We start from the raw sequence: 15931 nt of genomic DNA, 5'->3' as shown, positions 1-15931 counted from the left end.
CAGTCTCCTATCAGCATCAGCACAGTGAATGTGCTCTTTCAGAGCAATCCTTCAAGATAATGAATTACAATATCTGAAGGTCTGTTTCCCTACTCTGTTCTTTCCTATTTCCATTTTTTGAAGAGGAAAGGATTTTGCTATTTCAGCATTTACTCATTTTTTCAGTGCATTAAATATTTTAAGGCTCCTCTTTCCTCCTTCCACACAAATGAGTACTCAACTTACTTTGCTTTAAGAAATTTATTCTCTGTCTCAAGCTGTGGAAACAACTACATTTGAGAATTATTTTTACCCTTCTTGGCACCGGTGATTTATTTTTTAATTGCTTCCTTAGGTCAGAATGCTGCCACCAGCGTGCCTACATTTACCTTGTGCATTACTTTAATCTTTTTTAAGAAGTTATATGGAAAACTACTTTTTTTTCTGCTGGAAGGGGAAGTCAAGATAGATAGAGAAATCAATTATTAATCAGTATTAACCTGAAATAAAACAAAACCAAACCAACAAGAGGCATCTTAGAGACTGAAGTGTTCTCAAGTGAATTAATTCATACCAGCTAATATTCTTCCAACAGACTCTCTTCCAGATAAATAAAACCACACGGAGATGGACACCCAAGTCCTCAGAGCTGCTGAGGTCCCTTATCTTCAAGATAAAAAAAAACACGTCTAGAATTGTCAGAAAAAGGAAAAAAAAAAATCTCCAATGTGACACAGAAAAGATCTATATGAAAACAAAGGTCATAGCAAGATCTGCCAAATGTTAAACTCCAGTTGATCCCAACCTATTGGTCCATTCCTTCAAATTCCATAAACTATTCTATTTACAAAAGTAGGGGACTCTAAACACAGTAGAATAAATACAGATTTCAGTAGGTGCAGGTAAATGCACACTTCGTTATTCCCTGCATTTTTATTAATAAATTTGAAGAACACACATGCAAAAGCCCTTGAAAAAAAAAACACTAGTTCTCAATCCTACACATTTATTACACGGATAATAGGAGAGAGCTCATAATCATCCATAAACTTATTTATGGCATCCGCTAAGAAAAACTTACATACTGAGATAAAGTCAGTCCAGAATTGCTGTGTAAATGTGGTGTGCTGATGTTATACTCACTGTGTTTTATGTCCACAAAAAGGAACCAACCAAAACAACCACTGAAAAAAAATGGCTCATTTCCTAAGCACCCCATGATAACTTTGCACTAGAGGTCTCTTTAAAAAATTATTATTATTTTAATAACTAGTTCAGTTGTTATTGCAGAGTAATATGACTTTTTTTTTTTTTTTAAACCAACTCTGCACTGCCAGCTGAAGCTATTTCCTCTTTCATTCAAGGGCTTTATCTCATGGGCTTGACCTTGCAGAAAGAAGTCAATCTTTACCACCATGCCGAATATCAGAGCTGATTCCACTGTGGCTGACAAAGCACTAATGCAGCCACTAGGAGCTGTAGTTTATGTTGGAGAGGTATTCCATTATTACAGCATAGTCAATTTTGCTGCAAAGACAAACCCTGGAAGAACACGTCAATGAGGCATATGTTGCTCTTAAAGTAGCTTATGTTGTTCTTATAAAAGCTTCTCTGCTCATAGTGCCCCCAGAGTGAAATTCTGAAATATAAAGCAGCATTTTACCATCACCATTTTTTTCCTGTATCCACCATCCTTGCACATACTTCCTGTACCTGGCATAACATTGGCTGAAACTGACCTAGACAGAATACAAGGTAACTTTTTTGTTCCAAAATACTATTTATTTTTAATTTAGACAAAGAATTAATTGCTGCTAATTCTGCTACACTATGTTCATGCAATATTTTCATTCCATTCTTGAAAAAAAACAAGGCTGGTGTTACTTTTTGGAAATTTTAGATGGAAGACATGAAGACACCCCTCATAAGCTAATGATGACAAAGGGACATATTAATTTGAGATTAGTGGAACTGATAGTTTTAACCCTACATTGCTTTCATCCTTGACTGTAAAATGTCTGCCAGCATCCTGCCTGCTCCTATGGCACCTCTTCACACTCTTTCATAAAGAAAGCAAACAAGGCTCCATCACCAAATTCATCAGTAGAACAGGTAGGAACAGGAGATTATTTCAAGTTGAAGTATCAGTTATCCACACCACAGATATACTGTGGTAACTGAAGTTAGTGTTCTCTAAGAGATTACCTGTATCAGGAAGCAAAAGGAACTGGACATTGTGGCTACCTAGTTTTGTAGGTGTGAGTAGCTGGAAGAATAAGCAATAGAGTGCAACAGTCTTTTAAAATTCTCAGCAAGGGTGCATGCCAATAAAGCCGTAATTATTATCCAGTCCAAAAGTTAATGGCCACTTCTCCCACAGTAAGTCAAGTTGCTATTACAATTAAAATTGACTTAGCTTTGGGAAAGTTCCATCAGGCAGAGTCAGCTAGGAGTAACAAGATACTAAAATTAAATACAGGAAATATCTGCAGCTGTTGTGGAAAGGAAAATGAAGATAAGTAATACGAAGGCTCCCCAGGAGACTATGTTAAGTTTAAAGACATCAAGGATCCCAAATCTCAGACATTCAAAGCAAGAAAATTAACAGGCAAGAACCTCATCAATTTTAGGAAACCCTCAAAGAAGTGCTGGGTATAAGACACTGTTTCTTAAAGAACTGAAGGTCAGATTAATTTGGGAAGAAACAAAGTGTTTATAGTGAGGGATAGGATAAAAGTCCAATGCTCATTAATTTTTAAATATAGGAAACTGTCCCACAGAAATATGCATGTAATTAAGTGAATGAGAAACAGAAAAAGCATAGCAGAGTTTCCAGCTGTGATACAGTAGCTCCTGAAGTTACACAAACTGAGAGATGAGGTAAATGCAGATCTCCCCCAGAAAGTATGCCTTCACAACACTGCCATGATAGAACGTGTCCTAAAGGCAGAGACATGAAAGAGACCACTCTAACACAGCACAGAACCTGCAAGGTCTCAAGGTGGTATGTGAATGGATATGCACCCGGATAGGTACTTCCTATGTCACTGAATCTGCAAATATTTTTCTCACTTTGCCTACCTCAACTTTCAAAACAGTTCAGTGTCTTGAATCCTTCTTTTTACCTCTGAAACTACATTAATTTCCAGCCTAAACACATTTAAGTGCATTTCCAATGCATATGGCATTACCATCTTCCGTTCATACAGCTTTGCCTTTTCTCCACAAGTCCACATTTCAATAGACCACATTTACCATAAACAATCCTATTAGTTCCTGTGCTTCATTAATCTAGGCAAAACGAGCATCTTATAGAACATGTCCATGCAGCATCTTCATACAGAGCACTGAGCAGAGATCTCAGAACAAGTACCAAAATAGCTTGCTTCAAAACTAGGCGATGTGCAACCACCCAGAAGCAGCACAGGGCCTGGCCCCTAGCAGGGAAGCAGCTCAGCATTTGGGGAGCAAGCTGTGCTGGTGCTGCCCAGCCCATTAATGCAGCTTGCTCTGAGCAGGCTGGCTGCTCTCAGAAACAGTGCTGCACTGCACCTCCTCACCCCTGGTGTGCTAGTGGCTCTCCTCATCATTTCTTAAAGTTTAGCTTAACCTTTCTCAAATGCATTTAATCATCAGTATAAAGTGCAACGCACTAGGACACGCAGTGACTGTGTGTAATAAAATTAATATTACATCCATCTACTGAAAAACTTCATGTACGCCCACAGCCCACTGATCTGCTTAATGGGCACACAGCACAGTTATAATCTTATCAACCACCACATATGTAGATCTCCTTCCTTCTCCTGTTACTTCCTATACGAAATCTAAAATCCATGGTAAAAACATTCGGTATGAATCTCTGAATGACCCTGCATGACCTTGTGCTTCATTATACTGAATTTCACTCTAACTATTGAAGTTTTCTAATTCTTTCCCTACTACATTCTTATTTTTCATCTTGGTTTTCATCTGTACATGTCTACTTATTTCACTACAAATCACTAAACTTGAAAATATAAAATATGACCAGTAGGCGAACTCAAAGGAACTCCATTATGGACCATTAGGAGCAGCCACAGCAGCACAATTATTCTCCTAACTATGCATAAAAGGACAAGAAAGGCCTCTTATTTATCATTTTTACAATGAAAGACAGAGAAAAAAAGGGTTTTGAAAACAATGTATAGTAAATACAAATCTTTTGCATAATAGGAAATTTCCATGAGGTACTACTGAGGCAAAAGTTAGGAATAGTTACAACAACATTTATGTAATTAAGACTACAGTATGCATTTAGCTCAATTTGAGTACACATTATACATGTACAGTTCCCTATTCCCCGAGGCACACGCAGATCAATACTACAGTTTAAGACCAAGGCCAGCTTTTATTTATTCTCAGTGTGATATTTTTAACCAGGATGCTCCCCACAGTAACACAGACAACCCAGCAGAACGCAAGAGAGAAGCACACACTAAAAACTAGTCATCATTTACTTCAGAATCAAGTCCTACAATTCAAATTAAACACTCAGACAGGTAAAGGCTACAAATGAGGTCTCTGTATGCCTATTATAAGGGAATAGAAAGGGAGGGGGGAAAAAAGCCCTTCCATTTTGCCCTTTTCTGCCTCTTGCTGGTTATAATCTGGTGAGAGCCAAGGTCCAGCAATTTGCATTAGAGAGAGGCTTCCAAGAGCATCTGATGTTGGTCAAGAGCTGTAATATGCACCATGAAACGGAGAAAAAGTTCCTTTGTCATCTTTTTAATTTCATTCTTCTTCTGCTTCTTCAAACGTAGGTTTCATAATGGCTTAGATATAAACGCAGTGGCAGCTGAGATCTTGCAGCCCTGCATCAAGCAGCACGCTTAGCTCTGCTGCTATTATTTCCTATTTCCTTTCTCTACTACTTAGAACCACAGGGATCTCTATTCTGATTAATCAACAATTTAAGGATCTCTGACATGTTACAGATGTTCTCTTTTTGCAAAATTTATTCTTAGTTGTCCAACGTGAGAGATTTGTTGCTAATGACACAACAGTGATCTGTTCCAGCACTTACAGCCGAAGTCTAAACCATTTTTTGTTTGTTTGTTTGGCCAATAAAACCATGGCAGTGCCACATTGTGAAAAGCAAAGAATATTCAGCAGTGGAGCCAGCTATGAGTCAAATCCATGCCCTTCAAGAGGTCAAAGTGCAAAGGATTTTTCATGAAATGTGGGCAGAAAGCAAAATAAAGGGAGAAGATATTTCTTCTTAGACCAGGTGCCCTTCAATATGCTCCCAGCAATATCCACAGCCCTCCTCAGCGTTCGGCTGCTGCCCTGCTGAGCAGCTTTTGATGTCACCCCAGGCAATTACTGCCATCGGCTTCTGCTTGGTTGGACGCTTTTTGTTGCCATTTGTGATTTGTGTGATCAGATTTTATCAATTTCATATACATATGACTCTCTTTTTCCATCTGGACAATTATGTAAAGCTTTGACGTAAGCTGAGGCTTGGTATTTTTTGCTTTTATTTTATTCACTTTAACGGTTTTATTTTCTTTCCTCTCGACAATGGATTCTGAAAATCTCATTCTTCCTGCCCAGTAGAATATTTCATCTGCTTTGATTTCCCTATTTATTTATTTATTTCTGCAAAGTGCAGAGGGAAGACAGCAAAGTACGCTTTCTTCCTTTTTATCTCATTTTACACTCAAAAAAGTTGAAAGCTTCTCTGCCAGAGCTGGATGTTCCACGCCCTTCTGCTCAAGGCAGTGTATCTCAGCATTATCAAACAGAGATGTAAGAGATTTAGAGTAAGATGGGTGCTGAAGCTGCAAGCTCCTGCCTATTACTTCCGTATTAACAGAAAGTACTAAAAAAAACCTGCTGCCAGATATCTTCTCTGCTCTTGATACTTGAAATAATTTCTTCCTTGACTGGAAAAAAGTGATTTCAATTTATACAGTGGCAGTGAGGTGTCACCATTTCAACTAATTGGGACGGTGGGAGAAGGACGTTGGACCAACTGATTGTTAGTAGATTTTTCACTTATTTTCATTGTCCATTCTGGATCCTCATTTTTGTGTGTACTTTCCTGAACTTCTTTTGTACTTCTTCCGAATTTTCAAAGTGACAGACCAACTCAAAGAACAATTATATATAATTATCAAAAGATCTTCATAACTTTACTTCTCAAACAAAGCTTACACAACTGTCTTGATTTAACAGCTCCCCCAGCACCACAACGTGACATCACTGTGAAGAACATTCTGCAGAGGAACTAACTGCAGACACTGGAAGCCACTCAATCAGCAGTGTGAATGAATTAGAAGGCTCCATCTAATGCTGACAGGCTGTAGACCCTAGCACAAACTGAAGACACAACCCTTGTTTGGAAGGTTTTCACAAGAAAATTACGACACAGCAAATGTTAACAAAGAAATATTATTCTGAATTAAATAAATAAGTACATAGTACTCTTGCAAAAGACTGCCTCTAAAGAAAAGGCTATTTAGTGGAAAGAATGCCTCGTAACTTCCTGAAAGTATTCTTGCTCAGTATGCTCCCAGATTGTCAACACATACTCAGCAATGGCACCATGAGGACACCAGATCAGGGCCTTGCCATCAGCCCCACTCTGCAGATTAGGGCAGCAATGTCTGCACTAGATTTCACAAGAATGTCAAAAAGCTTCTGAGTAATCAGAATTGTTTAGTAAACAACTAGCATAAAAGTCTGAATTTTAGTGTCATAGAGTCATTTCAGTTGGAAGAGACTTTTTAAGATCAAGTCCAACAAGTAGGGTCAGTGCCACATCATCTGCACTGTCCATCTTACAAATGTGAAAGGATGCAACACGGCTAGGGAAGAAAAAGTAAATTGCCTAGGCCATAAGGCACTTGTTCACAGTCATCCTCTGCAGCACAGCATGAAAAAACTCATCTTTCAGTGTGATGAAGCAGGGCGTACCTTCTGCTTTGCTAGCAATGCACAACAAGAGGGTTTTTTTAAATCTTTTCTTTCTGAATAATCTTATTCAGGAAAAATGAAATGATCATCAATGCAAAACCAAAAAGCAAATGCAAATCCTGCAGTTTCAGTTCAGTAGCATTGACTTTTCAGAGCATAAAATAATACAATACAGGAAAAAACTCAAAAAAATATAACCTTCTGGTAAGATCAAATTGCCTAAAGTGATCAATCCTTTAGCAAATAGCCAACAAAGTTCAGCAATTAATATCTGAAAAACACATAAATGTAAGAATAAAATAGTACGTAAAAAAAGGTACTGAAAAACAACCGCACATGCCCAAAATAATTATGGCAATTTGCTGCAGCTATTGCACAATATTGCAGCTTTGATATATCACAGCATTTGTATTTATGCAAAAGAGTTTTTAACTTACTTTGGAATGACAGAAACATTAAGCAAAATACATTTTTCTTAAGTCTAACACATTTGTGAATGCACAAATGCAATCACAGAGGTCCGTTTAGAGGGTTTACACAAAACGACACTGACATTTAACTTTCAGATTTGCTGGCAAACACTCACTTGTATTGCTGCTTGGGAACATAATCCTAACAACACTTCTCAAAGAAACACCTACACACTGGAATACGCTTAATCATTTGAAAGTTTAAATTAAATCTTCTTGGACACAGATAAGAGAAGAGGTTGCCTTCTGACTGAAAAATGTTCATATTTTAATCATCTTCTGATCACACTATATTGTATCAGTCCTAAGTCTTTAAAACACTCACAGTCACGTTTTCCAAATACATCACAGCTACCTCATTTTGTCAGAAGTCTCCAGAAGCAACAAGCACGTTCTGCCAGAAGTCTCTCAAAGTAACCCAGATAGAAAAACACTCTGTGAAGCCCCCTCTGCCACACCCCAAACAGCTGGGCTGGGTTAGCAATTCCAAACTTCCATTGTTTAAAAACAAAGACACTCAAAACAAACAAAAACACAGAAAACCCCACAACTGGTAACAAACCTTTCTACAAGCACTAGGTCAGATCCTCAGTCTCATGGTGAAAAAGCAATTATGTAGAAAGCATGCTAAAATCTTAGAAGAACTTCATTTTAGCCTATTATTACTAATGTGGTTCTGATCAAGTATTTATTATAATTATGATAACTTTGTAATCTGACAGAGAACTGAAAATAAGATCATGTTTCTGTAGGTCTTATGCTGTGAAATGATGTTTCTAAAACTTGTTCTGTTAAAATATCAGACATATGGATCCTTTCTAATTTTCTCTTTCCTATTTAAAAATCATTTATTTCCACTTGTACATTGATCCACAGCCCCAGTGGTTTCTACATATTATCTTTCCTCCAGAATAACACTACATTGTTCTGTAATTACTGTTTCACAACTAACTACAGTTACTAACAGAACAGAGCATTTAGCTGGGTAAATCATTATATTCTTAGGCTTCGATGTGAAAAATTTGCTGGGAAAGAAATAAATTATAGATCAATACTACTGGAAAAGGAATGATCCATCCCACTTAATTAGAACAACCATATTTCAGTACATTTCAGACACCAGATAAAAAGACTCAGTGAATTACTTATATGAAAAAGTCACACCCTTGCATAAATCTCAGTAGAGCCAGTCCCTAAACTACCAGTCCACCCAGACAGCTTTTAAAATGCACAATCATAGAGTAATTTAGCTGTAGCATCATTAGCAACAGCAGAATTTCTGAACAGAATTTCCTGATAAGGCCAGTATGAAACGCTAAAGCTTCACAGCCTTGCATGAATATTTCAGGTTGGATACTAGGAAAATTTTCTTCTCAGAAAGAGTGGCACAGCACTGGAACAGACTGTCCGACAAGGTGGTGGAATCACCTTCCCTGGAGACTTTCAAGAAAGGGGCAGATGTGGCACTGAGGGACACGGTTAGCGGGCACAGTGGGGATGTGTTGATGGTTGGACTAGATGTTCTTCATGGTCTTTTCCAACCTTAATGATCCTGTGATACTATGAATGGACCCTGTAGGCTAGGTGAGAAACTGCAGTTCGAGTTCTAGAAATGGTTTAGCTCAGATTTCTTCATAACTTATCTCTGCATTGTTTTTTTGTTTTTTTTTTTCTTAATTTGGGAACATTTTACAAGCCTGAACTAGGGAAGAGACTTGAATACAGCAGGGGTGCACCTACCAGCACCCTCACCCAGAATTCGAGCTGAGTTTTGTGACCTCAAGTTCAAGGTTGGTGCTATAAACAGAACCAGCCTGAGTGAAGGTGAAAATTCCTGTGCTTCCATCCCAGCCCATATCACATGGGATCTGAAGAGGGGAATGTATTTCCAGCAATCACTTCGGGTTAATTCTCGCAATTCCTGACACAGGGGCACGCAATAATCCCTAAAAAAAAATCGCTGTGGCTGCGTACGTATCTGCCAACGTGCCCCACCGCCTACAGACCGCACCAGAGCCGCCCAGCCTGGCGTCAGATCCCGCAGCTCCACGGGCGGCAGCACCACGATCCTCCCGCCCTCCCTCAGCGCCCAGTAGGGCGGGGCCCACGCTCGCCCTCGGCACGGCCCCCCACCTCAGGGCTATGACGTCCGTTTGCTGCGACCCTGCGGCGCCGCACTGACGTCAGCGCGCCGTCCGCCCGCGGGTGACGTCAGCGCGCAGCCGCAGCCGCCGGGAAGGTCGCGGCGGTGACCGGCGCTCCCGCACCCGCCATGTTGTCCGTGGCCGCCCGCTCCGGGCCCTTCGCGCCCTACCTGTCGGCCGCGGCGCACGCCGTGCCCGGCCCGCTCAAAGCGCTGGCGCCGGCGACGCTGCGGGCCGAGAAGGTGGTGCTGGACCTGAAGCGACCGCTGCTGTGCCGAGAGTCGATGAGCGGCCGCTCGGCGCGGCGGGATCTCGTCGCCGGCGCCAGCCTCAACGGTGCGAGCCGGGCCCGACGCCCTGGGGGTGGCACCGGGGCGGGGAGGGCGCGGCGGGCGGGAGCCGGGAGCCGAGCACGGGCCTGGGCGGGGGGCGGCAGCCGGCGCTGCTCCCTCGCCCTCTTTCCGTCCCCGCGAGCGCCCTCGGGTCGGGTCGTAAGGTTTGCTGCGTCCTGCAGGCAGTGCTGGGTTCCCAGCTGCGGGTGATGCACGGTCGCCGCTGCGGAATTAATAGCGTTGAAGGCTTGCTCCTTTTTGATGACTCTTAAACGGGTATTTGTTCTGCTTTTGGGGAGATACAGGAAAATTCTGTATCATTCAATACGGCTTTTACCCTTTAACTGGCGTCGATCAGAGATCTGAGAACAGATGTGCTTTTCAGCTACATGAGAAGAGTTCTAAGAAAGAACTGGAGCGGTCACTATTTTCTCCTCCTCTTCTCAAGGTGTAAACCAGATCAAGTCACTCAGTAGTTCTTGCAGTCTGCCTAGGGCCAAAGAAGGACAGTGCTCTCAGCGAGGCATGCACTGCCAAGCACCTTATTCCTACAGCTCCATGTCTGTGTCTTTTCATCAGTTGGGTACCACATCTTTTCACGTGCCCAGTGCAATGCAAGTAGTTTGCTGACAGGCGTATCCACCAAAAAATGGGACGCCCAGGTCCTGGCCTCAAGGTGTATCTGACAGCAGCCAGTTAGCATTAGGCTGTCTCGAAGCCTTGCCTATGTACTTTATATATTAAGGGACGTAATATTGCCCACACAACAAAAGCAGCAGCCTTTTGGAATGCAGACTGCGTGTTTACAGCAGGGAGTCTGAAGTACAGGCCCTGATGGCAGTGAGCTGTGTTAGGCCTAAATAGGCACATCAGGGAACGAAAGATCTGCAGTCATTGTGGACTGAGTATGAAATGGGAACATTTCTGAAATGTTACTTTACTCCCGAAATGGAGTACTCACTGTATCTACCACTTTAAATGAAGTATGAAAAATACATACAAGTACATACAAGAAGTATGTACTGGAATGAAAATAAGCTTCCTTATCTTCTGATGGTGGGCACGTAGCAACAGTTAGCATTTTACTGTTAAATGGGATACTTGTGGAAGTCTTGGAGATTGCTGTGCCTTATGAAAGGTGCTCCATAACAGTTAGAATTACACCTGACCATCAGCTGTAAAGGACACATACAGCTTTAAGTTCTACAGATCTATCATTAATGTAATTGACATGTCGTCTTATTCATAGCTTCAATTAGTATTATTCAATGAGAAGTGTAAGAGAATTTTCAAAATAGGTTAATTGTAATGCCTGCTAGCTTGCTACTAAATGAGAAATGTCTTCACGTTGAAATAAATGAGTAGTTTGCTCTCATAGAATTTTCAGTTTTGGCTTAAGAGCAAATACTTTTTTTTCCTGAGTTAATTGTAAATAAATGCAAATATTTCCCCATTAGATTGCTTACGAATCTCTTAGAGTTATTTTGAATACTTCAAGAGAATGTTTTCTACTAACCTATTAATTTTGTGCCAACTGCTAGAAAAAAGTAAAACTAAACAGGTTTTGCCAACTAACAGAGTCTGCATTTTGGCAAGTCATGTGTCCTTAGCGTGTTCTTTCTTTACTTTTGTGTTGAGGGAGGTAGCTTTCATATGCTGAAGAAATAATGGACAGCCCCTTACTTAGCAGCCACATCTTGTCAGGTTAGCACATGGGCTTCAAGTGAGAATCTCACCAGGTTTGGGAACTGGATATTTACTAAATTTATTCCTAAATTCCTTCATGAAACATGTCTGCAAATAGAAGACTGGAGTTTGAAAGGTTTAAAAATCATTTCCTGGGGCAGTTAGCTTTGATGTCAGTTTTAAGTTCTATAAAGGAGGGTGTCTGAGCTTGTATTTTTAATCTTTAAAATGCTTAACCAGACACATAAGATTGTTAAAGGCATAGAGGTTACTTAAGTCAAAGGAGATCAAATTTGTTCAAACCATTTTTTTTTCAGGGAAACATCAGAACGGAAAGCATGCCTGTCTTCTGTCAGCCAGCTGTTGTATTCTGCAGCATTTCTGCCTTGAAATTTCCAACAGATCACTTTAAACCCAGAACTTTTTGCAGGTCTTTCTATACCCTTATTAGGCTTCATTCAGTTTTCACAGATAAAGTGGAATGACTCACAGACCTTGCTCATCTACTAAAAACACCTTCTAATAAGTATTATCTTACAAGGTAAAATTGAAATGTATTATTAGAGGAATGCTACCAAGACTCCGGAATAACGTACCCATCATTCATAGAACGTGATTTAGAAAAGCCTAATATAAAATACACCCTAATATATTTTGAGTGAAAGAGTTGCCATTTCATATTGTTTTTCTTGCAGCGCCTGCCAGTGTGCGTTATGTCCACAATGATGTCACGGTCCCTGACTTCTCTGCCTATCGCCGTGAAGATGTGCTAGATGCCACAACGTCCTCTCAGAGCAGCAGTGAAGAAAGAAAAGGGTTTTCCTACTTGGTGACTGCAACAGCATGCGTAGCTACTGCATATGCTGCTAAGAATGTTGTCACCCAGTTTATTTCCAGCCTCAGTGCTTCTGCTGACGTGCTAGCATTGTCAAAGATTGAGATCAAGCTATCTGACATTCCAGAAGGCAAAAACATGGCTTTCAAGTGGAGAGGAAAACCCCTCTTTGTGCGTCACAGAACCCAAGCCGAGATTAATCAGGAAGCTGAAGTTGATGTGTCTAAGCTGAGAGACCCACAGCACGATTTAGACAGAGTAAAGAAACCGGAATGGGTCATATTAGTAGGAGTCTGCACTCATCTTGGTTGTGTACCAATTGCTAACTCTGGAGATTTTGGTGGTTATTATTGCCCTTGCCATGGGTCCCATTATGATGCCTCTGGCAGAATCAGGAAAGGTCCTGCCCCCTATAACCTGGAGGTTCCAACCTACGAGTTTGTTGGTGATGATTTAGTTATTGTTGGCTGAATAACTAAGTGCTTGCTCGCTTTCATGTTTTGGTGAATGTATACTTAAAAGGGTTAACTGATATTCTGGAATACTGTCAAACCGGATGATCCTAAAAATACATTAGCTTCATTCTCAACCAGAAGTATGTTTGAATACTTCCCTGTGTTCAATTTTAATAAAAACTTGAAGTGAGCACTTGTTCCTGACGTAAGAGAATGTGTATTTGTTTGTATACCGAGTCAAAGAGACTCTACAGCATACACAAAATATGTTTATGCAGCCCTGCTGAAAGGAGGCATAGTCAACATAGACACTGAACTACACAACCACAGCTTTCTCTGTACCACATTTTCATTATTTGCATTTAATTTTTACTGCACTATGGAAAGAAACTCCTTTTAAAAACTCGCAGCGGACTTAAAACAGTGTTTGGAGTCAGTTTCAGTGTAGAATTGTATTAAATGCAATCCTTTCATTTCCAGTGTATTTTTATGTTTGTACATTTTCAAGGGAAATGAAAGAAAAAGTACATAAAAAAGAACCTGGGAAAAAAATAGTTTACATTGTTCAAAAGCAGCTGGTAACTACTTCTCTGCTAGGGAAACAATGTAATTTTATGATGATGAGGACAAAAAGTAAATGTGTCATAGTGGAATTACACTTTACATACTAATTACAGTGTACAAACCTCAATGTTTGATCAGTTACTTAGGACACAGGAAAATATATGACAATTTTCCAATAGAAATAATTTGAGAAAGAAGAAAAAAGGGAAATTCAAGTTGTACATGGCGTTGCACAATAAATCATAGGAGCCACTCAGGCTGGACAAATCTCCAAGGTAAATATAGCAAAAGGTTGATATGTAATCAAAGAGATTTTAGGACTCAAATGATTTGTGTAAAAATGAACTTATAGGCTATGCTCAATACACGCTAAAACTTTGAAGCCTCTCTTATTTCAATGCAGATTGTGAATCTATGGAAAAACAAATGCAGCCCGAAACCAATAGGTCTTTTTACCAGCACTGGTCTTGCCAATTGGTGTGGCAGTTTCTCACAAGTGAACACAATGAAATCTTGAAGAGTTCTGTCACAGTGGGCTTAAATACTCATACATAAAATTACTTGTACAGGAAAAGCTGCTACTTATTTCAAACTAACTCAGTGACAACTTCACCGACCTACCACTACTGTAGCACCGGTACATGGCACACGTGAGGATAAATCAGCTTTTACTATAACTATGAGATGCAGTACCTTTTTTCCACTGTTAAGTGTTGCTTCCTGGGCCATGCGGATGTGATAGTTGCCATCCTCTCTTTGATTAAAGGCTTTGTTCTCTTCACAGTTGCAAAAAGGTCACTTACGACAAGCATGCACTGGAAAAGAATGGAGTTCTATAAGAAGCTGAGAAAAAGAGTTTTTTTAAATCTCCAGAATCTCACATATAGGTGTCACAATTTGGGTACAAATTAAAAAATAAAAATAAAAACAACACATTTTCATTTGAATACACTATAACACTTATAGAGGTTGTGCAGTATCCGTGGAGATGCTCAAATCAAACTGGTCAGAATCCCAGGCTGGAATGCTTTGGGCAAGAGGGTTGGACTAGAACATCTCACCCTCTGCTTTCCAACCTCAGCGACCTCAGATTTGCAAGGAGTAATGTACAGTTACTGATGTGGTTTGTCAGATGGCCCAAACTCCTGAGTGGAGCAATGCAGCTCAGTGACGAACCTCCCTGTAGTGATGTGCTCATGGCCACAAGTTCCTAACTGCCTTCTGGGCTGACAATGGGTAACATTGCCCTTCTCATGGCTACTCTACCCCATGTAGCTGGAAGAATAAGTGTCCCAGTACACAGAAAAATACTGGTATATTTTACGGATTTCTGGAGAAATATTCATTGTATTTACTAGAAGCAATGTTTTACTAGCTTTGCTGCTTCTACGTATTTCCACTTTGACTCCCTGTTCAGTAATGGCCGTAGCAGGGCTTTTGTTCCTAATAGTACACATCTAGTGTGTAAGCACCTTGAGGAACTGCGATGTCACACAGGAACCGCAGCACAAGCAGGGATAGCACACACATATCACCTGCCCTTTCCCCTGCAAGCAGGTAATTCAACCCAGTGCAACATCAGCACCAAACAAGGAGGAACGGCTTCCAAGAACTATTTTTGTACAAAACAGTCAGTCTGCTGCACATCGGCAATGATTTATCATTATTATGACATTTTAATAACTACTGTATAATTTTCAATTAGTCTCTATTCTTGAAGAAAATGTTTAAAGTGTTTTTGTTTGTTTTTAAGAAAAATACAAGAGCTTTCATGCACTAAATAAAGCAGCAGGAAAACACTTCTGTGTAATTGAAATGCTTTATCATTACACAATGTCACATGAAGCCCACAAGAAAATATCAGCATTTAGAAACGTTTTGGTCTGTGATTTCAAAGCATTGATACTCTCCTTAAATTGCATTTACTCTATTGCATTGCGTTTCTAAAAAAAACAAAGAATACACCTGTATTCTGCTTGCAAGGTTGCATCCTTGCCCAAGATAAAACAACTCCCTTTCTGCATTGCCATACTCCTGGGAATCAAAGGGGCAGAGCACAGCACCACAGAGCTCCCAAGGAGAGCTCTTTGCGTGCCTCCTTGAGCACTCAGCTGGACCAGACGGGCTCACCCATACAGCTGCTGGGTTTGCTTCACACTCCCACTAGACCACATTGAACAAAGTCCCATCCAGCCCAGACTTGAATCATGATACTGCCTTGTTCTAGCAACACATATACAAAATGTAATGTACTATATTGTTTATTACAGATGCAAAGGCTTTTTTCAGCATTAAAAACATAAGCAATTTTGGAATTAAACCATGCTAAAGATAAGTACTTTATGTAGTTTTTGCTAGTTTAAATAGCAGCTAGAAGCACAAGGCACAGGAGAGACAGGCTGTTCTGCCCATAAATGATGGCAGAATCAATATGGGAAGGTAACTTCCATGTTCAATATTACTTATTACTGATGGCTGATGTCTTTGGTCAGCCAGTTACAGAACT

At 40.3% G+C, this 15931-nt stretch overlaps 1 protein-coding gene and 1 long non-coding RNA gene across 2 annotated transcripts in view; one reads left to right on the top strand and one right to left on the bottom strand.

Annotated features, from left to right (window-relative positions):
• Positions 1–14614, bottom strand: part of LOC104912937 (uncharacterized) — a 56963-nt gene extending 42349 nt beyond the window's left edge. The window contains exon 1 of the long non-coding RNA XR_014886118.1: positions 14119–14614. This is a non-coding gene — a long non-coding RNA (uncharacterized LOC104912937). The remainder of the gene's footprint in view (positions 1–14118) is intronic.
• On the top strand, positions 9601–13065 carry UQCRFS1 (ubiquinol-cytochrome c reductase, Rieske iron-sulfur polypeptide 1). The gene is made up of 2 exons (XM_085234911.1): positions 9601–9889; positions 12267–13065. The coding sequence occupies exons 1-2, from the start codon at positions 9682–9684 to the stop codon at positions 12875–12877; spliced, it is 819 nt and encodes a 272-aa protein (XP_085091037.1). The 5' UTR covers positions 9601–9681; the 3' UTR covers positions 12878–13065.
• Positions 14615–15931: the final 1317 nt, after the last annotated feature.

This window comes from Meleagris gallopavo, chromosome 13, assembly GCF_905368555.1.
Source record: "Meleagris gallopavo chromosome 13, MGAL_WU_HG_1.1, whole genome shotgun sequence".
Lineage (NCBI taxonomy): Eukaryota > Metazoa > Chordata > Aves > Galliformes > Phasianidae > Meleagris > Meleagris gallopavo.
Note: the sequence above shows the minus strand (reverse complement) of the source record. Positions and strands in the feature narration are given on the sequence as shown.